General features: G+C 36.8%; 2 protein-coding genes across 9 annotated transcripts in view; one reads left to right on the forward strand and one right to left on the reverse strand.

Moving 5' to 3' along the window:
- RUNDC3B (RUN domain containing 3B) overlaps window positions 1-4,105 on the forward strand; it is a 51,343-nt gene extending 47,238 nt beyond the window's left edge. The window contains exon 11 of the mRNA XM_027639536.1: window positions 1,717-4,105. Within this exon, the coding sequence (XP_027495337.1) occupies window positions 1,717-1,862 (146 nt within the window). The 3' untranslated portion in view covers window positions 1,863-4,105. The remainder of the gene's footprint in view (window positions 1-1,716) is intronic.
- Window positions 4,106-4,225: 120 nt separating this feature from the next.
- Window positions 4,226-26,181, reverse strand: SLC25A40 (solute carrier family 25 member 40). 8 transcript variants are annotated; one of them, XM_027639541.1, is made up of 13 exons: window positions 26,005-26,181; window positions 25,348-25,474; window positions 24,952-25,070; window positions 22,820-22,879; window positions 21,554-21,660; window positions 19,767-19,834; window positions 18,096-18,220; window positions 16,665-16,838; window positions 13,240-13,349; window positions 12,838-12,931; window positions 10,720-10,800; window positions 5,561-5,780; window positions 5,335-5,437 (listed from the first exon to the last, which is right to left on the reverse strand). In XM_027639541.1, exons 3-12 carry the CDS (start codon window positions 25,043-25,045, stop codon window positions 5,665-5,667), a joined length of 1,029 nt encoding a protein of 342 aa, XP_027495342.1. In that variant the 5' UTR covers window positions 25,046-25,070; window positions 25,348-25,474; window positions 26,005-26,181; the 3' UTR covers window positions 5,335-5,437; window positions 5,561-5,664. The 8 variants fall into 8 exon arrangements, with proteins under 8 accessions (XP_027495341.1, XP_027495338.1, XP_027495340.1 ...); XM_027639543.1 differs by having other exon boundaries at window positions 12,850-12,931; window positions 26,005-26,180; XM_027639540.1 differs by lacking the exon at window positions 5,561-5,780 and having other exon boundaries at window positions 4,226-5,437; window positions 24,952-25,055; window positions 26,005-26,180.
- Between the last annotated feature and the right edge of the window lie 10 nt (window positions 26,182-26,191).

Consider the following 26,191-nt stretch of genomic DNA (forward strand, 5'->3'; position numbering starts at 1 on the left):
TTTTGGATTTATGAAGATACCCACCCCACTCCCCCAGTAAGTATAAGACTTTGTGCTGTGTTTAAAGCTAAGCTTCAAGTATGTTGCATATCTTCTTTTGCCATCACAGAACCAGTTGGCTCTGTTACAAGGAGGATCTTCTGACATCTTTCTGCTGTAATAAATGCTTTCATTTTGGTTCTTAAAAGAAAGATTAAAGGCAACTGGATTTGCAATTACCACTGTCATTCTTATATCTTACATTTAACATTTATCTGTGAAGATGCAGCCTAACTGTTTCCATTAAAATAGAGAGAGGAACATGACATGAACTGTTTATGTAAGTGTAATATACATACACATTTCCTTTCAAAATCTGTATGTTTATCAAAGCTTAGCTGCTCCATCTTGTGGGCAATTGTAAAAGCAGAAAATGATGGAAGACTTATGAAATAGTAGTATTTTCAGCATAGAACATAAATTAATATAAAAAATCCTTTTTGTATCTCATCAAAGCTTTAAATGGACTTGATAATACAGAGCCTTAGTATTACATAACTGTTAAAGTTTCTTGGGTTTAAAATATCAAGGATGAAAAATGTAGAATTTTTTTAAAAACACTGTAAGCAGTCTTAAAATCTAATTTAATTCAAGTTTGCTTAGAGAAAGTGAAACAGAATAAACATGGCTATTATAAAGGGTTCTTGTGCAGATCTACTTTCAACTGGTTTTTTGCAATGTTATTCACTCGAAGCTATGCTTTGTCTTATCTTCTGAAAATTAAAGTGTGGCAAAACCAGTGGTAATAATAGTTTAGGTTTTGATTTCAACACTGTCTTTAAAGGTAGCATACTATCTCGTTTCTAAATCAGTGATGTTCATTAGCACTAAAGTTTTAATGTAGTTTGTAAGACACAGTGATCCTGCTGTGGTATCTTTGGTCTAACTCTCAGTATGGCAGTCTTAACTAAATGATTGCAAATAGTAAATTTTCACACTACTCTATAATTCTTTGTAATGTAATTTATTAGCAGAGTTAGCACAAAGTAAGTTGAACAGGTATTCTGAGAAGGGAAGACATAAAATAAACAGAGAAATTGTCCAGTGCAGTTTCATATGGGTATGTTTCATGTTAGCTGTCAGCTGTATTTGGATGACAGGGCAGATGTTTGCACTGCTACTCCTGCACTGTGTGGCGTTTTCCAGTGGTTGGAGCCTAATGCATTTCAAATTACCAAGGTTTAAAAAACAAAACATGCTTGTTTTGATAGAAACAGATCCTGATCCAGTTAATTCTACTCCTTTCTGTGGGATTTAAAATTAGATCTTTGGTGCTGACATTGTATTAGTAATGTCACTTCCATTTATACACAATGGATTTTATATACAATTGCCTTCCATTTATATACAGTGGACAATTTATATACAATGAACTGGTGCTGGAATTAGTAACTTCAGTTCACTGTGTAGTCAGTGGAGCCTCTGGATCTGCCTCTGCAGGAGACTGACTACAGCCCAGCCTGTAGTGCACAGGTAGGGATCTCTGTACCACCTGGACAGGGAAGGTGTGGCATAAATTACGTGTCTTCCCAATGGCATTTATGAAGCATGCCTGTGCTGAAGCAGTAGTATGTAACTCATAACAGTGTAGATGAAACTGCCTTTTCTGTTCTTTCTTTTTTTTCTGTTATCTTGTACTGTAAAAATTATTAGCTTAATTCTTGTTTTTCTTAACAGGGAAGGAAGACACTCCATCTTTGCTTGGTCTTTGTGGTTCTCTTACATCAGTAGCAAGCTACAAGTCTCTCACAAGTCTGAAATCAAGTGAATATCTTGCAAGTCCCACAACAGAGATGACAAGTCCAGGCTTAACACCATCTTGAGATGCACATAAGAAGGAAGAGCTTTGTGTTGTATGCATTTGGTTTATGTTCCATAAAATGACTTGCAATGAAGACTGCTAGTTCTGAGTTAAAAAATAAGCTGCTTTTTCTTTTCCTGGTTACCTGTGTAATTTACAAATTCTGTCCATTTTCATTCACCTTTTTTTCCCCCAGAGGACTTTTCAGATTTTCTGTTTTAATCTGGATTTATTTAAAGCTCTTTGTCAGGTACAGAATGTATAATCCGATGCTTATGAATGATTCTTAAAATGAAAGTTGGAAAACAGCCCCCTACTAAATTGCCATCAGGTCTGTTTCTCCTTGCACTGGCCTGGCCCTGCTCTAGCCACTACTTTTCTGCAGTGCTTTAAATATCTATCAACTCTTGCAGAATAGACAGGGAATCCTTAATGCCAGTCTTTATAGGCAAATAAATATTTACCTAAAATTCCAGCTTTTCATCTGTGTATGTTGTGTAGGACCTCAATAGCATATTTAACCTATCAACAGCTTTTCTCAAGTTGACTCAGTGTTAGGTTTTGCATTCCTGTTAGTATCATGGCACTGAAGAATCACACTGAAACACTCTTGCAAACTCTTGAAGTTGCATGTGAATAACAAATGTAACTTGATCATATAAATCAAGCATACTTAGCAATTTTCAAATGGTGAGGAAACTCACTAAATGCTTTTGAGTGACCTGAGTTACAGATAACCTAATATTATATGAGAAATTTCTTGCTGGAAAGATAGAGACTAAGGATAGTGGGGTTAGCACCTTGGGAAGTTTGAATTCTGTGTTTATTGGCAAGATCCCAAGGAGAGTGAAAAAGGGGAAACAAAGACAAAGTAATGGCTGTATTTCCATGTTAAAGACTTTTCTCATCCCTGTAGTAGTGCAATAGGTATTTTTCTTGGTAAGATAATACAGCAGAACTTCTCAAGTCAGTTTTCTCAAATTACTTGCCATTGATTTAAATTATTGATAGGAAAAAAAAGAAAAAGGACACATTTTTTAAATGTAACTAACTTTCCAAATCACCCTACAGTTTCAAAGTTTGCAACTAAATTTTTTAATTGCAAACTATATTCTTAATTCTTTGTAAGATACGATCTTATCTATGAATTTTGCTAATCAAGGTAATGCTTAACACTATGATTAGTAACTTTTTAAACAAAAGTTAAATGCATGTAAGTATGTTGTATTTATAAGTGCTAGGGAAAATGCTTTTTTGTGCCAAAGAAGTTTCATAAATTGTTTACATGAGTAGCTGCAATACAGGACAGATTTTTAATTATTGCTTACTCTTAGGTGTTTACAGTATGTCACTACATTCTGTACAGTTTTAGTTGATTTGCCTCTTGTGATGGTATCTTGGCACTACTACTAAAAACTGGTCATCATAGGATGGGCTTGAAAGAAACAGGATTCATTCTTACCTTTACTGGAACTACAGGGAATGTAGCCTTTGTAAGTATAGGCTTCTCTGGAACTAATGGCACTGTTGGATTTAGCTGGAGGAGGTTCAAAATACATATCCTCAACTCTCTAGTCCATGCTGCTAGAGGTCACTGCATCCATGGCAGGGTACACAACTACTGATGCTGTTTTAATGCAGAATTTTAGAGCATTTTAGCAAAATCCACCAGATCTTGTCTTTAAAGCCCTCGTGTGCCCACCCAGTTAATTTCTCTGTAATAAACTGACAGTTAAATCCTGTCATACACTGTCAGAATGCCCACTACTTCATGTAACCTTTTTTTTGTTATCACATTAAGCACCTGTTCTTTCCTGGCAGTTGAGTAACATTATTAAATATAAATTTGTAAACTAGAGATGCATTTTTACTATAAATAAAATGAGGGAATCTGGATTCCACAAGTTAACAAGCTACATCAAGGTACAGTGATTTAATGGGTCTTGTTTGCTGTTAAACACTTCTCACCTTACATCAGTATTTTGGAGGGGGCTATAATCATGATCTTCAGTCATGTTCACTGATGGCTCTTTTCTTGGAGCTACTAGTGTGAAATTCATGTGTCATTCAACTGAAGTCTTTTATGTAGTCAGACACCACTGAGTTTCTGGGTTTTGTGCATGGGAAATCAGTTATGTGTGTCTTTCTCAGTTCTAGACATTAATCATTTAAAAAAAAATTAAAATGCCAAAACTGTATGTTTTGTTGCCTTGATGTTCCATAAAGGTTGCATGTAAATTAAACATTTTGTATCATCACAAGTTACAAATTTTTGTCTTTGTTTTAATCACGCAAGATAAAATAAGACCATTCAGTAAATTACAGTATTACTGAGCTTATAGCAAATTCTTTTCTTGCAAAATGGGGAAAGTCTGGTTTTGTTACTGGAAGTCATTCAGTGTCATCCAAAATCTGTTGTTATTCTTTTCTCTTAGGCCTTATTTTGTCAATTATGTTCAAAAGTCACAGTGGGAGACCAGTGTTTATTATCTCCTCTGGCAGCACCTCTTGCCTGCACCATATGCTGTAACACGGTACCTAACATCTTTACAACTGCAGTATTTTTCAGTGTGTGATGAATTTTCACCAAGACAGAACACATGCTGGGGTACCTTCTTCATAGTAGGATAGGACTGAAGTCCATTTCTTGGGTAAAGCACACCTGAATGTCAGTGTCTTAATTACCTGAATACTGAGTTGCTTTTGCATCAGCACATTTTTTTGTTAAAATACACAAAAAAGTAAAATTCAACCCCTTCATTGAAAATGCATGGAAAAAGGGAGGTAGAGTGAAGGTAGTTAAAAAATAATTTAAAAAAAATCATACAGAGGAAGCTCTGTAACTGAAGTACCTATGGGCAAGTGAGGAGCTGCAGCTGCTCATACCATGAGTGTGCAGCACACTGTGGTCGACAGCAGCAAATTAAATATGCTCTTCCCTTCAGAGAGACGCACGGCTGAGTCAAAGAGGCATGGAACCACCTGTCTGTGCCAGCACACCTGGCCTTCCAAGACAGGTGATCCCATAAAACCTGTGTATGGCTTGGCCCTGCCCGGGAGTGTTGTGGCAGTGACAGCTTGCACCTCCCAAAAACATGTGAGGGAGTGTTTCTCCAGAGCACCTGTACAGGCTGTTGTCTTCAATGCCTGGATGTGCTTTAATTTTTTAAGAGTATTACCTTAAACAAAGGCCACTGCAGTCCCTATCACTGTAGTCACTAAGCTCTCTTGGTTTCTAATGAGCGTGAGTATTTTTTCCACTTTGACATAGGGAATTTTTCATTTAAAATAAACAAGAAAAGAAGCTGTTTTATAATGTGCACTTACACAAAATATAGAGCTGCAAACAACAAATATGCCCAGAATGAAACATGTATCAAGCAGCAAGAATAAATAAGCATTTATCGAATTCATTCTGTATCAACCTCCATATTGAGAAATAAATATATCATACAACTGGAAGCGCAAAACATTTTTAAACAATAATTTTAAATATCCAGACTAAAAATTTAACACGGTGGCAGTCGTTATTCTTCATTGCTCTGTCCAGGCTTAAATTCTTTTTTTTCTCCTCCTTCCTTTCTTTTTCCTCTTTAGCTGCAAGAGAAGTCACAGAATCTTCAATGGTAGTTTAAGGGTGATGTGTATTTTCTTAGTCTTAATAAAAAAAGTTAATTTATCCTTCATGAAACAGTTAAAAATGAAGTTGTATTTAGTTACCAAATGTAATGGTAGAAATTCACTGTGAATTCTAGAAAACATCTTCACAGATTAAAATTTGCACAACTTTCACCATATACTTCATACAATCGGATGAAGGAGAATTAAGGACGTTGATTCATTTTTTCATTTAAATGAGAAAAGAAAGATTTTCCATATTCGTATGTGCTGATCATTATGGCACAAGCAGGAGCAACTTTACATAGCCGTGGAATAATACCTGCCCAGAAGAGAAAGGAAGGTATTCACTATCATTTGTTTTCAGACCAAGTGCTGTAGTACAATTTATTGGTCACAATACATTGATACCATAGTATATCAGCGTAGAACTCAGATTGTATGTGTCTGTGTTCCTCAGAATACTAAATTTACTGGCTGTAGGTACTGCCAGAGTAATAACCTTATGCTCTCAGCTATACCATCCTGTGGGGCCTGCCTGCCTCGAAACTGTTGTGTCTCTGCCCCTTCTGACTCTCCATGCAGGTGGAACACCTGGACCTGGAGGGTTCCTGTGCTCCAGCACAGAAGAGGTGGCCCAAGGGCAGGGTGTGCCCACCCCTAAGTACCAGTGCAAGCTCATGTGGGACAGGCAGAGGCTTATGACCTCTCAGGTGTGAAAAAAGAGGTTCATGAAGCCCTCAATCCTGACATGTATAAAGTCAGGGAGGAAAGGGCTCAAGTACCATGCTGGGCTGTACCCTCTGGTATACAGGTTTGTGGCTCAGCCCTTCAAGCCAATTCTTAAGTAAAAAACCTGCTTCCCTTGCCACTATCTCTTAAAACCTATAGCACCTCTACTAAAATGGAAGAATCCTGTTCAAATCTATAATGATAGAATTTAAGTGTTAAATGTGTCTCATTACAGTCAACTGTGATCTTGTCAATGGAGTTTAGAAAGTGATTAAGTTTACCTAGAGATAGGAAAATAAGGCTGAATCCACTTTTCCACACACAGCCAGCCATCTACTTCCACTTGAAACAGAAGGACATCTGTGGGGAGCTAGTGCAGATGAGACATGGGTGGAAAACTTGAGTTGCTTAGGAACAGCAGCAAGAGGCCAGGCAGTCTGCCCCTGGTCACCTTAGCTATGTGTGGAGAAATGAACTAAACTACTGGCTGATCAAGAGAACATCTCTAAACTCTGCTACTCACGTGTCAAGACCTCCATGTAGGTATCCTAATCTATTAACTAAATTCCACCTACATTGGATAATAATACTGATACTTCGTGGTGTCTTGCATTCTGCTGGCATTGGTGCTCTAAAATATGCAGATCCTGTTTCCCTTGACATTCCTGGCCAGACTTAATTCTATCAGAGCTTTAGCCTTTCTTTCCCAAGCTGATCCCTGGCTGCTTGGACCAGTCTATGACAGGCTACCTGTCCTTGCTTCCACCCTCTATAGGCTTGCTTTTTGCGTCTGATTTTGTCCAGGAGCTCCTTGTTCCTCTATACAGGCCTCCTGGAGTTTTTGTCTCACTTCCTCTTTATTGGGATACATCATTGCTGAGCCCGGAGGAGGTGATTCTAGAATATAAACTGGATCTCTTGGGCCTCTCTTCCCTCCAGGGCTTTGCGCCATCGTACTCTACCAAGCAGATCCCTGGAGAGGCCAAAGTCTGCTCTTCCGAAGTCCCAGGTAGTGAGCCTGCTGTGCACCCTTCTCATTGCCCCAAGGATCTTAAACTCCACCATTACACAGTCACTGCAGCCAAAGCTGCCCTTGAGATTCCCATTCCCCACCAGCCCCTCCTTCTTGGTGAGAACAAGGTCCAGCATAGCACCTTTCCTTGTTGGTTCCTCTGTCACTTAGAGGACATTTTCATCAACACATTCCAGAAATCTCCTGGATTGCTTACGCCTTGCTGTGTTGTCCCTCCAGCAAATATTAGGGTGATAGGAGACCCCCATGTGGACAGGGTTTGTGAATGCAAGGCTGCTCAGTCTTCCTGGTTGGGCAGTCTATAGCAGACCCCCACTATAACGTCACCTGTCTCTGCTCTCCCTTTAATCCTGACCCACAAGCTCTTGGTCAGCTCTTGGCCCATCCTCAAGCAGAGCTCCATACACTTCAGCTGGTCATTGATATAGAGAGTGACACCTTCTCCTCATCTGCCCTGCCAGTTCTTCCTAAAGAGTCTATATCCTTCCATTTCAACATTCCAGTCATCTCGTGCTCACCTGCTGACCTGTGATCCCTCTCCAGGCTCTGGACTTGTGGGCACTGGCATCACATTGGTGAGAGTGGGATGGATTGAGGTTCTCCTCCCCTTTTAATTTAAAGCCCTCCTCACCAGCTGGACAAGCCTATGGCTAAAGATGCTCTTCTCCTTCTCTGACAGATGGACCCCACCAGCCCCCAGGAGATGGGGTTTCTCAGTGTGAGTCCTATGGTCTGAAGCCCCTGAGCCCCTGGGCTGTGGCACCAGTCCTGTAGCATTTGTTACAGCACAGTTGTAGGTCCATGTAAGAGACATTAACAGCTGTAGTCTGAGTGTGTTACTGCTCTACACAGAAGTTGGTCTAAGGCTCAGCTTTCGTACAGAGCTACAATATTGTATTTCCTGAGAGACAGTAGATACAATATAGAATAATCTAAAGATTGTACAGAAATCTTTAAGCAGTAAAGACTTGATAAATTTTTTATTTGAATAATGTTCTTATAGAAAGGCAAATTTTCTAAAACCTGAATTCCTGAGGGATGCTAAGCTTTACAGCCAAGAAGACCTTCCCATTAGGATAGCAATGCTTCTTCCAGCTCCACCTTGCAGGCTGCCCCTAGCACTAATTGAACTCACAGCAGTGCACCCCAAAGGTCTCCCAGGGAAGAGAGACATTCAGTTTAGTTTTGGAGAAATTTCTATGCATATGCCACAAAAAGTATCTGGTAGCTGCAGAGAGGAAATTAGGGTGAACAGTGTATACTTAACCTATCACAATATCTTCTGTTTTAATTACCATATTGGCAACTAGAAACACAAGTTGCCTTCTATGGCTACTTAGGACACAATGGATGAGAATGCAAGAACTCCAGCTTCTGGGAAACCAAATCTTTTCTTTCTGACAGAGCACGCCAAGTAGAAACCTTTGACAGAAATCTAGCAGGATCCCTGACAGCTGCTGCCAGATATCTACAGATCTGTAAAGAATTATTCCATTACATTCTCCAAGAGAATATTCAGTGATCTGGCTAAATCCACTGTGAATTACCAAAATGACTGGCAATTACCTCAGAGAGGAGTCAGACCCTTCTGGTCATTCCAGAAGTGCAACATTCCCTGACAGATGTTAAGAATTAAAAGAAATCCTCATTTTGAGGATGAGGTAACAATGGGGGACTTCTGCTCCAGTGCTGAATGTCACTTTTCTCGTCTTTCATGTCACATTTGTCAACTCTCAAAGACCCTCCGTTCTGGCCAGGGCAACTTGGTTATTCAATGGAAAAGACTCCTAAGCCTCATGAGGTCTCAGGAGTCTCCATGATCACTCCTTGATGACAGGAAGTCCTGATACAATTGAGCCATAATTTGAAAAGAAGGAGGAATAATATTTTATGCTGGACCTCTCAGGGACAACAATCTTTGTTGCTAGAGGTTTTGAGTTAGTACCAAGAATTAGGTCATTAGGCAGTGCTCACAGCTGCCAGGATTTTAAAAAGACATCAGAAAGTATTCCTGAGGGTTTATTTTCTGTTCTTTAAATATGCAGGGTTTAAATGGCAAAGATATCTTAGGATGGTCAGGGATACATCTATGCTTATCAGCACATAGTCCAGGGCTAAAAAATGATCTTTGCCACAGCTATCAAAACTACTAAAAGACAGTCTTCAAGACAGTCCCTGCAAGAAGAAAAATAAAATACATCAAGGAATTACACAGCTAAATGGGGTGTTCACAGTGACTTGATCATGTCTTACTGTATGGCTCAGAGGAACTGAAACAGTACCAGCTACAAAGAGAACTGTGCAGAACCTTGATAGGTTCAGTAAGGATAAGAAAGTCATGTAAGAGGGGTGCACTCATAGGAGTACAGATGACAGAAAATACAAGGAAAATTTAAAAACTATTAACTCATTAATTATTAACTTATCATTAACTCAATATATTGTCAAGATTGCATTTCTCCCTCTGTTTAAACATAAAAATTTAACAAATATCCTAAATAATGTTTCTAGTTTGCCAGAAAATTCAAAGGAAAAAATTCTTGGAGAATGGTTGTTGCATGACCTTGAATGTCCGAAATATTATACAATATTCAACATAATTACTCCCATCTAGCAAACAAACAAATACTAATATAATTGTCAAATCTTCCAGTCCTCTGTCAAAAACTCTGTTGAAGTTGGACTTCAGCTGAATGCATCATAGGACAGTATCATAGAATTATTTAGAATAGATGGAATCTATCCTGAGCCTAGTATTTCACAAGCCCATAACAGTATTTTATTCTGTAAATTCTTCAAAATACCTATTCCATTTTCAGACTTTTTGGGTTCTCGATAATGCATCTTCTTCAAAGACTAAGAAGGGAGACAAAAAAGTTTAAACTCTGATTCTGAGACAGAAAGAACCAAAAAAGTTGAGTACAGAAATTAGTATGAGATGGAGAACAAAAGTTAGGATGGCTATTCCTAAATATAGATGCCGCAACAGCAATGTCCGCTTTAAGATTTTTAGCACAGGACTAAAAACTGCATATAAGAAACTTTCTCAGAAAAACCTCTATCCTCTTGGTTGCAAACCTACAATCTATTAATTTTTCTTTGCACCAATTCTTTCTGAAAAACTTAAGAAATCAATCAAAGCTTAAATTTTTTTAAATTTGAAAAAAAATCATTTTCTGAACTGAATCTTTTAGCACCATTTTTCATTGCCAGTACAGACATACTTGTCAAGCCCAGCCCCTCTGCTTTTAAGATAAATTGTATCCATCTCAAACAGCTATATCTTAGTAACTTGTTAAGAGACTACCAAAATTCTCTCTGGATACATGCATGTCTGTTGCTTTATATATACAAACTATTCCATAACTGACAGTGTTCACAGAAATGGAAATATTACATGGAAATATACAATTTATGCATGTCAACATCTGTAATCACTTGGTAATGATTAAAAAACTCTCTAGTCCAATTTTTTTAGAGATATGAAAAGATTTACCAGCAAATAATCCAGTAATCCCATTGCTAGCGACAACTTTCCTCATAACTGCCCAGGTTGATGTAGAGTCCCTCTGTGGAACTTAATATAGAACAAGACAACAGTGAATCAAGGAATCCATACATTGCCATGCAAGAATATTTTTTGAAATCAGAGAGAGTCACAGATGTAATTATTAGGTTTAGTTCCTTTTCTGTTAATTTTATCCATTTTATTTACACAGTATGTTAAAATTATACAGTATGCAAATACACAAGTTAAAACAGCATGAGATGGAAAAGCTTGTAGAAACACCTGGAGTAAGATATATGAACAGATACAATATTCCTTACCAGAATACAAATCCAGTGAAAAAAGTCAACTAGCTTTCAAATGAGCCATTCCCTCTCCATGACACCTTACACATGCAGCTAAAAGATCATCACAATTCAGACTTTTAAATAAGAACTTGCTTTTCTGGTAAACTGAATCCAAAAGTAAGTTTTGAGAATTGTTATCATAAAAATTAATCATAAGATTGAATATAATAGTTAAGCTAGTACACTACACATTACATCTAAGTTTACAAAAATCAGATCTCCCCTAAATTTATATTTAAGAAAGTATAGCTCTAAGAGATGTGGATTGAAGTCCCTTATAGAGCTAAATCCCATACCACAAGCAACCTAACAGCAGCAGCTTCCAGAAGCAATCTGCATTCCAGACATATGCAATTATTTTAAACATTGGAAATTTTCTGTGCTATTTCATGTACTGCTTTCTTTGATTTGAAATATCAAAGTGGCCAAGAAATCTTTTTTCTAGATGAAAGTTAAAGCAGTGTCATAGAATACATTCATCAGGAACATCCCACAGCATTTAGAAACTGCAAAATATTTTTGCAGCCACAGAGAGACGATAGTCAGTGTCCAACTCTAACAGTAACTGGATTTGGAAAGAATTCAACTGGTACAAACTAAAGATAACCATAATGAAATTTTGAATGTATATTAATCTGGTTAATATCAACCTAATAAATATATGGCAGCCACACGTGTTTCAAAGTGGTGTTACCAATGAATTCTTACATTCATCAGCACAAGAAAAAGACTGAATCACAATAACTATTGATAATTAAAGCTTTTTTGATATTTTTCTGTTCTGCAATGAAACACTGATGTATTTTTTCAAGAATTACACTAGAAGAAAATAATTTACCTGAGAGAATGAAACCTCATGCCAAAAAGTGAGCACTTAGTTTCTAAGCAGAAACTGTTCAGGTATTCAGCCTTTTTAATGGTCTGTAATCTTAAAGTCATGATCTAACATTTGTTTAAGTTAATGAAAGTCCCTCACTGGTCCAGGTCCCAAGCAATGGAAAAAAAAGTTTTTATATACAACTGGAATTCACATAAAGCACAGCAGTGCTCTACTGAAAGAACAAAACAAACTTCCTCTTTCATCCTTTAAAGATGTTAGGACATTCACTAATATGCCCTCAAAAATAATTCTTTTGAAAGAACATGAAAAGAAGGTAAAAAACATGCAACCTGAGAATAGTGCTTTCTTTCTCTACCCTAATATTTATCAAAAGAATATTGTTATGAAGGAGCAAGTGGTAGTGAATGTGCAAACATTTTATCATGTTATTTTAAAGTCTTTTTCAATAGATCATTGTTCACCTGAATGTTTTATAAGAAGTTAATTTTTTGCCTATTTAAATATAACTTACTACAATCACAGAATTATGATTGAGTTGGAAGGGACCTTTAAAGGTCATCTAGTCCAACCTCCCTGCAATAAGTGGGGACATCTTAAATTTGCAATTGGTCTGCCTAAATGTAATAGTTGTGAATTTATTTGTTTCAATTGTATATCATCTTTTTAAGCTCAATTGTACTGAACTCACACCTTTTCCTTCTTCCAAGCCATTAATGAAATATTGTATTGTCCTAGGGGATAAAAAGTATCTCATGGGATATTACAATTTGGAGAAGAAAAAAGGCCCGAGTGATAGAATTTTTAGATAAACTTCAGAGAAGAGAAAAAACGTAAAATTCCTACCAAAATCTATATACCCAAACACTAAGTTTTCAGAAACACTAATTTTCCAAACCTTGTAGGTTTTTTTATTCTTACCAGCGACTTTACTTTCTAAGGTCTCACTCTCCCAAAGCGCAGTCTGTCTGTGTGTTTTCACTACGTCAAATGGCTGAGTTATGACAGCTGCAATCTATCAGGAAAAGAAAACAATTTTAATGTTAGTGCACAAACAAAATTTAATTTAAATTTTTAAATTAAAGTGCACACAACTGAAAACTAGATTCCATATTCCAAGCACATGATAGTATTAAGTCTTGTATGTCAGAACACTGTAATTTATTCAGATTTATCTGATCAGCTTGAATGCCAGGCCATGTGTGTTTAAAGTACACGTGCCCCAAAACAGAAATTTCTGAGAGAATCACCTAAAATCATACCTCTTTTAAATAGTTTATTAGTGATAATAATAAAGAGTAGTACTAGAAATTATATACTTACAGAGCCAGATGCTGCTCCTGAAGTAAAAGCAATAAGAAATGTAGGTTCATGTGCACCCACTTGCTTGCACATCATCTTCTTGAAACGTTCATAATTATACCAGTACATTGCTATGATTACAAAAAAATAAACTTGCATTACAAGAGATTTTTATGTCAAATACAGAAATTCTTTCATCAAGTACAGATGTAAGAATTCTACTGTGGCAACAGAAGCCAAAAGAAACAAGAGTTGAAAGCATAATAAGTGTCCTCTGTGCTAACCCATGGACAGATTGCCCTGTTCCCCTTATCTCCATATCCCAAATTTCTTCATATAATACAAATTAGCCTAATCATTTTGTCCTTCCCTCAAGTAACCCCTATCTTAATACAATCTAAACCAAGCACTATAAAACTCACATTCAATTTAACATAAATTAAAGTGTAGGCTTATTATTCACTATGTTTTCAGGCATATTTCACATTTTCATCCATCTCACTAATTCTATAAAGACGCGTCTCATGCAGAATGAACGGTTGCTCAGGACTGCTTCATACTTTTCTGAGGGACAGTGTAAAATTTAACTCTGAGAGAACCAAAAAGTACAATTTTGCTCCTTGGAATTACTAAGAGGAGAATGCCTTTGTGAAGACTGTCAAAGACAAGTCTGGCAAACAACTTTTAGGAACAACATCTGTTTCTTTGACTGTCTGCTGAACTAAACTGCACTCTTTCTGCTTTCTAATTAAAACTCCAAGCTATATGCTACCAGGCTCAATTATAGAGTCATTCCTTATGGCAGTTGGTCAAGTAAATACTTCAAATGATGGCTGCACATTCTGAAAGGTAACTGTGCCTTGGTCAGCACTGAGTTCTGAAGGCTGTGCCAGCAGAAAAAAGTATTTTCTTGCCACGAAGACTGCCAGAACATGTGCCTGGCCTCAATCATTTTGCAAAAGCAAAAGTAGGTAGTATCTCAGAAGGCATTCTCAGGGTTTGAGGAAAACCTACTACTGAAATGTACAAAACCCTAATTTAATATTAATTATCTAAATCCAAAACTTTGCTTAAGCACCTACAGGACTCATTTCCCTGAATATCTTTTATATTTACATTGTCTGCCACACTACTTAAAGAATGACTCAAGTATTATTGTTAACCCAGTTCTTGTGTTTATAAAGATTCACAGCTCAAGTTTTATTCAGTCTAGATAGCATCCCAAGGAACATGCTTGAAGCATATGAACACTTGGCTCAAACACAGTGGGATTCTAATTACTCTGTGCTGCTTAAGACATGTTGTACTGCTCGACTGTTTTTACAGAGGAATGGCTTTTTCAATACAAATTGTTACACTGATTTTAATTCTTGAGATAGCTAACTTGAGCTACCTGCAGAAAAGCTGTAAACTGTACTGTACGAGAGACTGCAATGCTGTGGGGGCATCATTCAAACTTAAGAGCTAAGACTGAATGCACTAAGGGAGCTCATCATAACAGACAAAGAGTATTTATAAGAAAAAAATTATCAGAAAACAGATTTGAAAGAGATATTAGGCAGCAATAAACACCCGTACCTTTATAAAATCAGAGTTTTGTGGCATTTAATTTTTTTTAAAATACATTGTCCTTTACTCATGCATCTACTTGCCTGCTCACTTTTGGCTCTTTAACAATAGTTCTCAAGCTATAAGGCAGTAGCGATAAGGCAGTAGCTGTATGTTAACTTGTGCCTCTACCTTTTCAGCATCCCATGATACCTATGAAGTACTGGGGACAGACAAGCACCCACTGACTGTGAAGTGAATGCCAGAGCAGTGTGGAGACTGAGTTAAAACAGACGAGCATGTTTTGGATCAGTGGAGGAACAGCAGGCATGGACGCAAGAATCTGAAAAGGCCTGAAAAGAACACACACATCACCTTAGTGCTCTCTTCCTTGTGCACTCCCTCACAGTGCTCTGATCTTCCCCCTCTGTTAAAAGCAGCAGAGGGAAGGAAGCTGCAGCCACACTGCTACAGACAAAAATCAGTAAGAGAACAAGAGTTTCTACTTGAAGTTAGACAACAGGGATTGGATGAAGAATTTGAGAGTTCCCTTACAAGTCTTAGCAGAACAGCCTAAGAGAAAGTTGAGTTTGGCAAAGAAAAATAAGTAAATTAAAAAACAAATACTGAACAGGAAGCACTTTGGACAAAAGGTTCTCTGAATTCTGTCAGTTATCTTTAGCCTTAGTGAAACCATGTTGTTGTAGGTAAGGAAGCCTTCCCTATCAGAGAAGGCTAAATTAAGTCCAACAAAAGAACTGGATCCTGAAACAGGAAATACATTCCAATCATGATTTTCAATCACCTCCCAGTAGCTAAGTGAAAGAACACAAGAGTATTATACATTCTGAAAAGAATACAGCTTAAATAACTCAGTTTACTCACTTAATTGCAATTTTGAACTAAATATCATAACCACGCCACACTTATCATGTCTTGGTTTGGTTTACAACCAATTTAAAATTTACTCCAGGTACACATCCAAATGTGCTCAAATCCCATAACAGTCCACACCAATAACTGGTCCACTAGATTGCTTGGAAACACAAATTAAATTAAATGTCAAACTATCTTAAGACTGAAGTAGGAGAACAAAGACAGCAGGTCAAATATTTCAAAGGTTCTCTGACTTCTAAAATAGGTTAGAAGAATTTTTCTGAGGCAACATAAGGTGTTCAAAGGTGTTATTCCTGGTACTATCCAAATGACAGAAACAGCTTCAAGGACGACTGATGTCTGATCCACAAGTGCTCTGACAAAAGTGGGCCTCAAAGAGACAGGGGCTTTTACCACTGGCATTAGCAGGTGCATTAGCAGTCTCCCCTGTAATATCTGTCCCCTCTATCTTAAGGAGAGCCCTAGGACTAGTTATGGTCTGAATCAGACTTTTTTTCTTCTAGGCTTTCACCTTTGGAGCTTTGCTAATGAGTGATGCTCTACCTTCATGATTTCTGGAGCAGCTATAGAAACTAATTAATCTTTATTCAAAAAAATCCTGAAGACACTACTGTGTCACTCTCTATACATGTTTTCAAAATTAAGTAACAGAACACTTACATAAAGGATGTTTACCAGATAATAGCCACTATACCTATTACAAAGAAAATTTCCTACTCAAAGTCTTCAAAACAGTCATTGTGTAAGCTAAAGATGAGAAGTAACAGACTAAGTACAGAGAAAGGGAATGTAACAATGAACCCTATCAGGTTCAAAATGGAGGGAAAATCATGTCCTCAGCAAATTTATAAATAAAAGCACTCAAAACAGAACGAATCAATCTCAGTCATTCCTAAAACTCACCATTAAAATTACATAAAAGCACAGAAACAGACTAAAATACTTATGCATAAACATATCTTCTGCCATAACAAAAACCCTGCATGGAAAATAAACCATACCTGAGAAAGGTATATCTCTCAGAACAGTAGAACTCCAGCCTCTCCACAGTGAAAACCACCCATCTGCAGCCACTTGAGTGCTGATGCACAGATACAGCTGCTTGTAGGACAACTTGCGATGCTGCATTCTAGTTCTGATCAGCTCCAGGGGACTCACCACAGTGAGAGAACTGACTGCAAAGGAGGAAAATGCTTCTTTTCAAATCAGCATTTAATAGTAATGTTTCCTGAACATTAAAGTCACATCTCATCTCACTTTATATATTTGATTCTTTTCAACTCTCCCGATTTTCCCTTTTCCTTCTCAAAATAAGTTTCCTTTCCAGATAAGAGCAACACATCTATTCACAGTACCTACACTTCCCAGTTTAGGGTTTTTTTCAATACTGGCCTATTGTAATCGATGTAACATGTTAAGAATCCTCATTTTCAGATTAAATACACAAATAGGCTGAAAATTTCAAGTACTTATAAACATTAATTTTCAATAATTGGCATTTCAAAGCGTAATTTGAAAAAAATGAGCTTGGGGTTTAAGGTTTTTTTTTGTGTTAAGGACAAAAATAGTCGTTAAAGATTAAGCTTTTATTGATTTCTAAGCACCCTTGCCATTCTTATTTTAAACTCTCAAGAATAATTAGCAGGCCATCTGTATCCGACAAAGTGACTCTCTTTCAGCTTGCACAATGGTCAGTGAGTCATGACTCAGTAACAAGCTCCCATCAAACATGTAATAGACCTTAACAATTTTACTAGATCCAAGAACTTTTCTTCTGTTGCTAGGATAAGGTTTAACATGTGAATTTAAAATCTGGAACAGCCTAATAAGAGCAATTTGCCACACCACCACAGAATAGCAATTCTTTTTCAACCAGTCTTTCAGTGTCCCAGGGTTGTCACAAGTAGAATATGGAACTACATCATCAGACTCTTCTAAGAAAGCCCTAAAATATATGATTTGTGTTACTTCTACAAAAAATAGATGAGGAAAAGGCTAGTAAGAAAATATAAAAGCACATTCAGTCCACTTCATATCATACAGCAGTAAAACCAGTCTAATTCTAAAAGAAGTCCAATTTTCATTTTCTTATAAATACCTGTGTAGCTGCCATTATAGAAAATAATGTTTATTGCTTGATTCATGACAGAACAGACTTAAATTAAACCGTACTTGGTAGAAGTCTAGAATATAAACATAAAATTTTGAACAAATTACAAATGTAGTAAAAGTGTAACAGCAAAACCAAATCACATTATTCCAAGTTACAGAGTTTTGTTGCTCAAGAAATACTGGGTAATTACAATATTCCTTCCTATCCCTCATTTAAACGATGGAAAATTTACTTTAAATAAAAATCAACAAAACAAACCCAAGAAAACAGCATACAGGTATTGTATTTCAGTTTTCTCTTTAAACAGGTGACAACTTACATCTGCTTAAGGAACCTGCAAGAACTGGAATGTATTCATCACTCTTTTTCAGTCTGTATTTCAAAGCTTCACGCAGTTGGTCATAGAGGGTAAAATAGATTATTGCGTTAGGAAGTGCCATTATTCTAAAATACAAGAGACATAATTTAAATTAATACCAGGAAAGCAGAAGAATAAAGGCAACTGTCTTGTATGGATATTTTACATATATTAAAAAAAAAGTTAAATCTCCAGCTGTGTGTTATGGATGAAGAAAAAGCATAAATCCCATGGCTTTGATTCACTGCCTCCAGTTCAGAGTTTCAATCCACAGATTTCCCAGGTTTTCATTTAATTAGGGGAAACTATAAGTAAAATGATGGTTGATTATCTTACCCAAAATTTATTTCAGATCAGCTTCAGAACTATTTTGATAAAGAAATGGAAGTGAAAGATCTGAATATGAAGAAACCAAACAAAACATTACAGAAGTGCTACTAACATTAAATTTTTATTTATTTAACAATTGGAGATTATTTTCTTTGTCTTAATCAACAGTTCTGATTCTCACTACTTGAGAGACAATGTGGTATTCATAAATACAAGCTATTTCCATTCCAGCACAGTACAGAGTATAACAGCAACAGCTAGATCTAAAAATCATTCAGTGTAGGGATAAAGCACCACATCTTACTATAAAATGGCAATTACATTTTTGTGTTATGTCCGTACCAATGTAGCATGCACCACCATTACCAAAAAACACTGAGGACTGCAATGCTTGGAAAACTAAAAAGCCATAGTTTAAATCTCTTAAAAACTGTGTACCTTTCTCCAATCAAGAGGCTAGTTTTCTGCTGGAGTACAGAACACATGTTGAATAAAAAACTGTATTGATTTAAATAGTTCAGTCATGTCCTAAAGGTTTATATTTTTAAACTGCCACATACTGCAGGATAAATAACTAGGCTGAGCTCAACCATCCTTTTCTTTCTTGTGTCTATACACTGAGCACTGTCTGCAAATCAAAAACATGTGGACCACTGCTTTCCTTCTGGGCCACACTTCATGTCTTAGAAGATACAACTTTAACATACATCTTAGATTTGATTACTTTCTTGGTTTATGGAAGAAGACATAATTATAGAGGTCTTAATTTCTATCTGTACCAGGTTAATATGAATAATATGTAGAGAGAAAATGGATTATCTGTTTTCCACTACAAAGTTGGATAGGATAAAAACCCTAACAAAGTTCTTTGCAATAAAGATGATGGTTACAAGAATTAAACGAGGGTAGCGAGGTGCAACACCAGAGCATCTGGAAACAGATGTGCTGCTGATGGAAAGTCATTAGTAACAAGATAGAACGGTACGTTTTTGTCAAAAAGTGTCATTCTTTAGTGATCACCTTCCATCCACCAAAGGAACAGTTATGGTAAAGATGCCACCTGTAAAAGGCACAATGAGAATTCTAATGTTTCGGCTTAACTACTGAGAATATATCAGAAAACTCTGGAGATCTGGCAAAAATAATACTGTCCCTAGATGTTTCTGATTGAACTGATTGCTCTGTAACTTCAGAATTGACTGAATTTTTAAAATAACTTAGAAATATACATAAGTTATCTAAATAATTAAGTAGTTTTTTCAACAATAACTCATGTTACCAAAACCAGAACATTCAACTTACAATGTAGGAGGAAGCCCACTCCACAGTGACTTAATTCCCTCTATTCGAATAATTTTCACAAATGCATCCTAAAAGTGTAACCAGGCAAAAGGAAATATTTAGCTACAAACTTTTGTAGTCAGTAATATATTTCAGCTGGCAGAACACACAATTAATATCTTTAAAAATATGTTTCTAAAGTGGATTATCATTGTAAGATAGCTTACACTAGCTATCATATTTAACCACACAAATAGTTCCACTGAGCTGAACGGAATAATTTGTGTGATTGAAATTAAGAATTTTCTTCCATCTTTAAGAGACCAAAGTAATAAGTGTTTATCCATGACTGAATGCCCTGTGAAGAGGTTACTTTCAGAACTAATATGGCACAGCAGCAACTTGTGGAAACTTGCCCAAAGTAATTCACTAAAATATTTTTCCAATACATAACAAAGATTCCAGGCACGAAATAGCAATTAATTCTTAATCACTTTTCAGTACTTGCTTTCTCTGACAAAAATGTGACAACATATATGCAACATATACACACTATACTCTATACTTGGAAGCTTGCAGCTATTATTACAGCTGCCCAATATATTCCCAGATGACCTGAAAGCACCATTAAAAAGACAAACTCTCTAATATTAGGATATCTAATTTTCTTAAACTTTTTGGGGAAAAGGTTGAGATTTGATGGATTAGAATATGCTTAAGACCCGACATTATCGCAGGGCCTCAAAACAGAGAATCTGACAGACCACAAAAAGGACTTCTATGAAGAAAAGGGCAAATATCTTTACAGGAGATAGCCTTGATGGACTAGTCCACTGAGGTAAAAAATTGAATGGGGAAAACAAAGACATGATTTATTAAAACAAACCTGACTAGTAAAAATGGAGCTTTGAAAGAATCCCTAAAAGATCGTAATGTGGTTGGACAAAAAAACCCCAACTTCTATACTAGTTAGTTAATATGCTTATAATCCAGCTTCAACAAATTTACAAAACAGGAAGGTATAGATAAAAGAGGGGACTCATTTTAATAAAGAAAGAGATCAACAATACTATAGTCATTCCTCTTTAAGAATCACCTTGTTACAGCAAAAATGGGCATAAATTCATGTCAAATAAAAAACTGACTTCCTAAAATTATACAGTAAAACTAATTGGAAAAAAAATCACACTTGCGAAGTTATTAATTAAAAAAAACACTGTAGAACTGCTGAAGTTGCCTTTTGCATTAACATCTCATTTTCAGAAATTTATTCTGAAAAATCCTCAATCACAGGTTTAATTTAATGGCAGAGCCATACAAAATCTTGATTCATGAACCAGCAGGACAGTGTCTGACAGCAAGTCTGTTTCAACTGTCTGGGAACATGCCAGTCCTACAAATTTCAATGGATAGAGAACTTGACACACGAACTTAACTTTAAAACACTATCTGTGTTGTTACTTCAGCTCAGGAGCATACTGGGAGATAGAAGACTGTGAGCAGGTAACAGAAAATCATTATCTGCAATCAGCAACTACTGGCAATACAGCTCAAGTGGGGAAAATAAAATCATAGAGCCAGTAATCTGTGAGGAAAGCTGTGCATCCTTGTTCATCTTAAGGAAGGAATACAAATTTTATTATAGAAAGTAGAAGGTATCACTAATCACCATATAAATTACACAGTGTAACCACACAAAGACCCTCTGAAATAATAACAGTTTCCAGAAGAACCCCAAAACACCCCAATAATTTTACAGTATGCTACTTAAAAATGTACAGTTTTATATACATGTAAAATGTTCTTACCAACGTCCCCTTGAAATTCCCAGGTTTTTTATACCAGGCTTTGCTGTTCCCATTTTCACAAACACATATATGATCCATAAGGCCACTGGAGTATACAAAACATTTTCCTAATAAAATGGTGTATAAGAATATAGTTAATGCTTGTAAGATCATCCTTACACAGCAGTAATTTCAAATTGGATATAATGGCAATACAGATTTATCTCTGATTAGACACAGAGGAGCAAAATAATCTTGGTCAGTAACGACAAATTAGGTAAAAGGAAAAAGGGAACAAATGTACTCCCCAGAGTGCCAGACTAAATGGAACTGCCTTCATAAGGCTCCAGGACACATGTTTATGTTATACTACCATCTGCTGAAGGCTAAAAGCAGCACAAGACCCAAATATCACTGTTGTATCTAACTGTGAACATGTTTGAGACATCAGAATTTTTATTAAGTAGCCTAAGCCTCCACATTACAAGTGGAAGTATTATATCTTAGGCTGGACTGTATTTATACTAGATCATCCTCTCTACTTGTTTTTTATTTCTTCTGCCTCATGTACTCTGAAACTGTTTGATAAAATATTATTGTCATTACAAAAACATACTTTGAGCCTCACATTTTCAGATTTCTGGCTTTAGAATTTACTAAAAATCAGGATAGAAGGCACAAGTATTTTTCCTACTTTACAGCAAGTGTGACTGCAAATATTCACCTCAACATTCAACATGCAACACTAGTCATCTTCTTTTCTTTTAAATTTCATTTATCACATACAAGTAAATAGTAGGGACCAATAACACATTTTTGAGAGCACAATGTCTTCATGTATTGAAAACCCAAGTGGCAAGTGACTTCTGTATTTCACAAATCTCTAGATTTTGGAGAAGATAAACTTTGATATAGCATCCCGACCACATAAGCCCTCTGATATAATATTTACTTATTTATTAATAGCTTTTTATTTTTTAACTCAACTCAGTATTAGTTGTACCTTATGCCATAATGAAAATATTAAGAAAGACAGGGGAAAAAAGCCTATTTAAAATGGTAGGTATTGATGGGGGTTTTTTCTCCATTGTTCACAGGCACATTCTTTCTTTAGCAATTTCAGTATATGTGTTGCTGTTTTCCCACCCACTTATACTGAAGAAACAAACTCACCGCTGTGAAACAAACACAAGCATTCTGCACCTGAGCAAAGCATTATGACAACTATCTGCTAAATACACCAGCAAAAAGCAACCTGTGTCCCCCAATACACTACATATTGTTTACCTTTAGGGAATGGATTGCTTTGGGCTTGCAGCCGAGTTTTGATAACATCAAGAGGAGATACTAAAATGAAACAGAAGTAATTTAGAAACATCCTGCACGGCCTGAAAATGCAGAAGTGTACAGATGTCTTATCATTAACTTCTACCTTTTTTTTTGCCAGAGGAAAAGAAGAGACCAGTTTTACAATGTAATCAGGCAGAGGAAAAGGCGATGTTATCAGACAGAGGCAAAGAACTACAAATCCTGTATGATTTGCAAGCAACCAAACATATCTTTTCTAATGTACTAACAGTTGTGCAGGCATCAAATGTTAGAGAAACACAAAGCTCATCTAAAAACCCTTGTGTCTTGTCTGAAATTGCTAAAACTTACTACATTATGCTCTGCAGCTAAACTTTTATAAGTAGAATACCACAAGGCATATGAGATCACAGTTTGGACTCCAGCATGTAAAATAGCACAGCATTCTTCATGTGTTTATTCCTTCTCAATAAACTGACCATAACAGCAACATTCAAAAGAAAAATGTTAAACTCATGATGTACTTTTCTTTTTTTTTCCCGTGTAGACAATATCTAGAGGACTGAGGCTGTTGATAAGTAAACGAAGGTTCAGTGAACATTTCACTGCTTCCACTCCAGCCCTTACAATTTTTACAGGCCTAGACATGCTGAACTCTACAGTGGCTGGGCAGCTGGATATTGACTGAGGGCTCAATTCAGTTGCCTACATACAAGCAGCTAGTGCCATCTGAGTCTCTAAGGCATCCAAAATACCTATCCAGTTGACAGAAATGACACAGGACCTACAACCTTACTCACCAAGTGGCAGCTAAAGTCTAAGACACCAGTATGTGTCTCACTGAAACATTCCTGTGCACAGGCAATGGAGTTACACCTTAGCTCTCCATTGATGCCTCTCAGTTCACTAACAGGTGGTGAATACTTGGCTCACATTTCAGTATCTAAATGTAGGGATCTCAATGTTACTGCTGCAGTTCAATTAAGTTGCTTAAAATTTGTCATCCAGTAGCATTTTAGCCACTCACTTTCGCTCGTCTCCAGGAGGCACTGCAGAAAGGAGTAGGTCTCCTATACCTCTCCTACATCTCTCTCGAATACCAGCACGTTACACTGTACTAGAATTGTGTGTATGTACCCACAATTGAAATCCATCTTGGGAATACCACAAGTCCGATGTAGCTTTGCTTGGTACTTTACCTAACGTCACAGGACACGTGGTATAAAGACAGAACAAAAAGATTATGAATTTGGCAGGTTCCCGGTAAGATACTATTTTGTAAACATTTGGAAATTTGTGGGCAGGGGGTGGGAATCATGCTTAGAAAATTGCATGTTTCTCTGCAGCTTAATCCACATTAGAAGTCAGAACCAAAGGCTATCTTCAGACTAAAACTAACGGGAATACAAAGTATGAGCTAATTAGCTTGGGGAATTTCAAGAGACGGGAAGTGCTGAATCTAACCAACCAATGACTCCTTAGGTTTGCACGGGGAAGGAGGTCCTCAGTGAGATGACTGAACATGAAGCAGAGAATTAATCCCACCAGCTATCCAGAAGTTTAAAAGAGTAATAAAAAGCTATTATTAAAAGCAATGTTTAGAGAAAAAACCAAAACCAAACCAAACCCTACAATAAAAGGTTTTGACAGTGTAAGACAACACAGCAGCACAAATTCTTACTACTTAAGTGGTAACACGTATGGGACATCTCACAGGAGCCAGCCTTGCAGGATTTGTGTCTTGTATTGTAAAGTAGACTTTTATTTAATATATATTTTTAAGCAGCAGGAAACATGAAAATTATTTTTTATTGATAATTTTGTTTCTTCTAGACAGAAAGCACTTAATAACTACAGCAAGAGCAAAAAAGAAAGAAATTAAAAGTTAATAAATATTATTCTTAGTTTCAGAAATGGTTAAAACTTATTAGGGACAGAAAAGATTTTAACTAATCACATTTTTTAAAACATACAAAAAAGAGAAAACTATCCAAAACCATCCTTGCCGAACATATTAGCGGAAATATGTATGCAAACATCATGATGAGTCAAACAGAAGAGTAATCACTTGTAAAGATTCCCTCTGTGGCAAGCTTGATAGTTTGCCTTACCAAGTAATGAAGTAATTATAGCTCCACAACAAGAGGCGATTGCTTGCTGAATAATGGTTGGTTTTTCTAAGTTGCTATCACTCATTTCAGCCATGGTTTTATCCCTGGAGAAGAAAAGCCTGTTAAGGAACAGAAAAACATATTGCAAGACTATACTCAAAACTTGCAGAAAAAAAAAATCAAGAAAAAATATTTTAAATTTTCATTAATGTGCTATGTATAAGCAGCAATATTGGTTTTCTCCTTGTATAAAAGCATCTCCAGAATTTTTGAGATTAGAGATTTAAGTCATGTAAGTAAATTTTCTAAAGACAATAAATTTTTTAAATCGTTCTTACACAAATTTCAACATTCATATGTTTTTGTAAAACACATTAAATCTTTAACATGGATTACCTTTTGCTGCAACAAAGTGTTTAGGAACATGTAAATAATCCACACAGAGATAAATTCCCAGCCTGCGGCCCATAAACTGTAGCACTGCAGAATAATTCATCCAGCCCTCCTCTTGGTCCCGTCACTCCTGTGAGAAAACCCAGAAGGGTCTCCTGATTGATCCAGCACTCACAGCCTGCTGGTGGTGACTATACTCTGGCAAGCTACTCATGTAACTAACAGTGACTAACTAGTATTAATGCTACTATCAAACACTAATTCCTTAAATCCTGCAGTACGGCTGCAAAGACATGGTCACAACAGTTTAGGAACATACAATATCTGCAACTAGTCAGGGCAGACGAGAATAAAAATAAAAATATTTCACAATACAAAATCCCCAAATAAAGACATATCTTTCAAAATGCACGTTGTGCGAAAGTGCAGCCCCAGCTTTATTAGCTGTCACTGATCTAAGTTTTTTATCTGCTCTACAGAAACATTATGTCATGTTGTTTTCAAGTTTCAAGTGAAAGATAAAGCTGAAGCTGCATAAAACAAGACTTGTCTCTCAGGTGCTAGCAACTGTTAACGAGGGGTATCAGCGGGGAAGAAACTGGCTTTCTTAATGTATTTGTAACTTAGAAGACCACTGCCCAGAGTAGCGCACATACATACCCGTTTATGAGCAGCGCCCGGGGCCGTGCTCTCCGCCATCCCAACGCGGTCCCTCAGGTGAGGCGAGGAGCGAAGGAGGCTGCTACTCCTGCCCCGCCTCCCCACCCACGGCCGCCAACCTCCTATCCCAGGGCCTCCCGCCCCAGAGCCTTCTTCCCTCCCTTCCCTCCTTCCTCCCTCCCTCCCC

The sequence above is a fragment of the Corapipo altera genome, unplaced genomic scaffold (assembly GCF_003945725.1).
Source record: "Corapipo altera isolate COAL_440 unplaced genomic scaffold, ASM394572v1 44, whole genome shotgun sequence".
NCBI lineage: Eukaryota > Metazoa > Chordata > Aves > Passeriformes > Pipridae > Corapipo > Corapipo altera.

Bases quoted from the DNA above. Each gene is read 5' to 3' on its own strand.
- SLC25A40 (XM_027639540.1), bottom strand. From the start codon at position 25,045: ATGGCTGAAATGAGTGATAGCAACTTAGAAAAACCAACCATTATTCAG. The intron at 13,350-16,664 runs GTATGGTTTATT...TTGTAATCATAG, and splicing joins GAGAGATATACCTTTCTCAG to CAATGTACTGGTATAATTAT. The intron at 5,438-10,719 runs GTAAATCTTTTC...CTTCTCTTGCAG, and splicing joins GATTACTGGATTATTTGCTG to CTAAAGAGGAAAAAGAAAGG.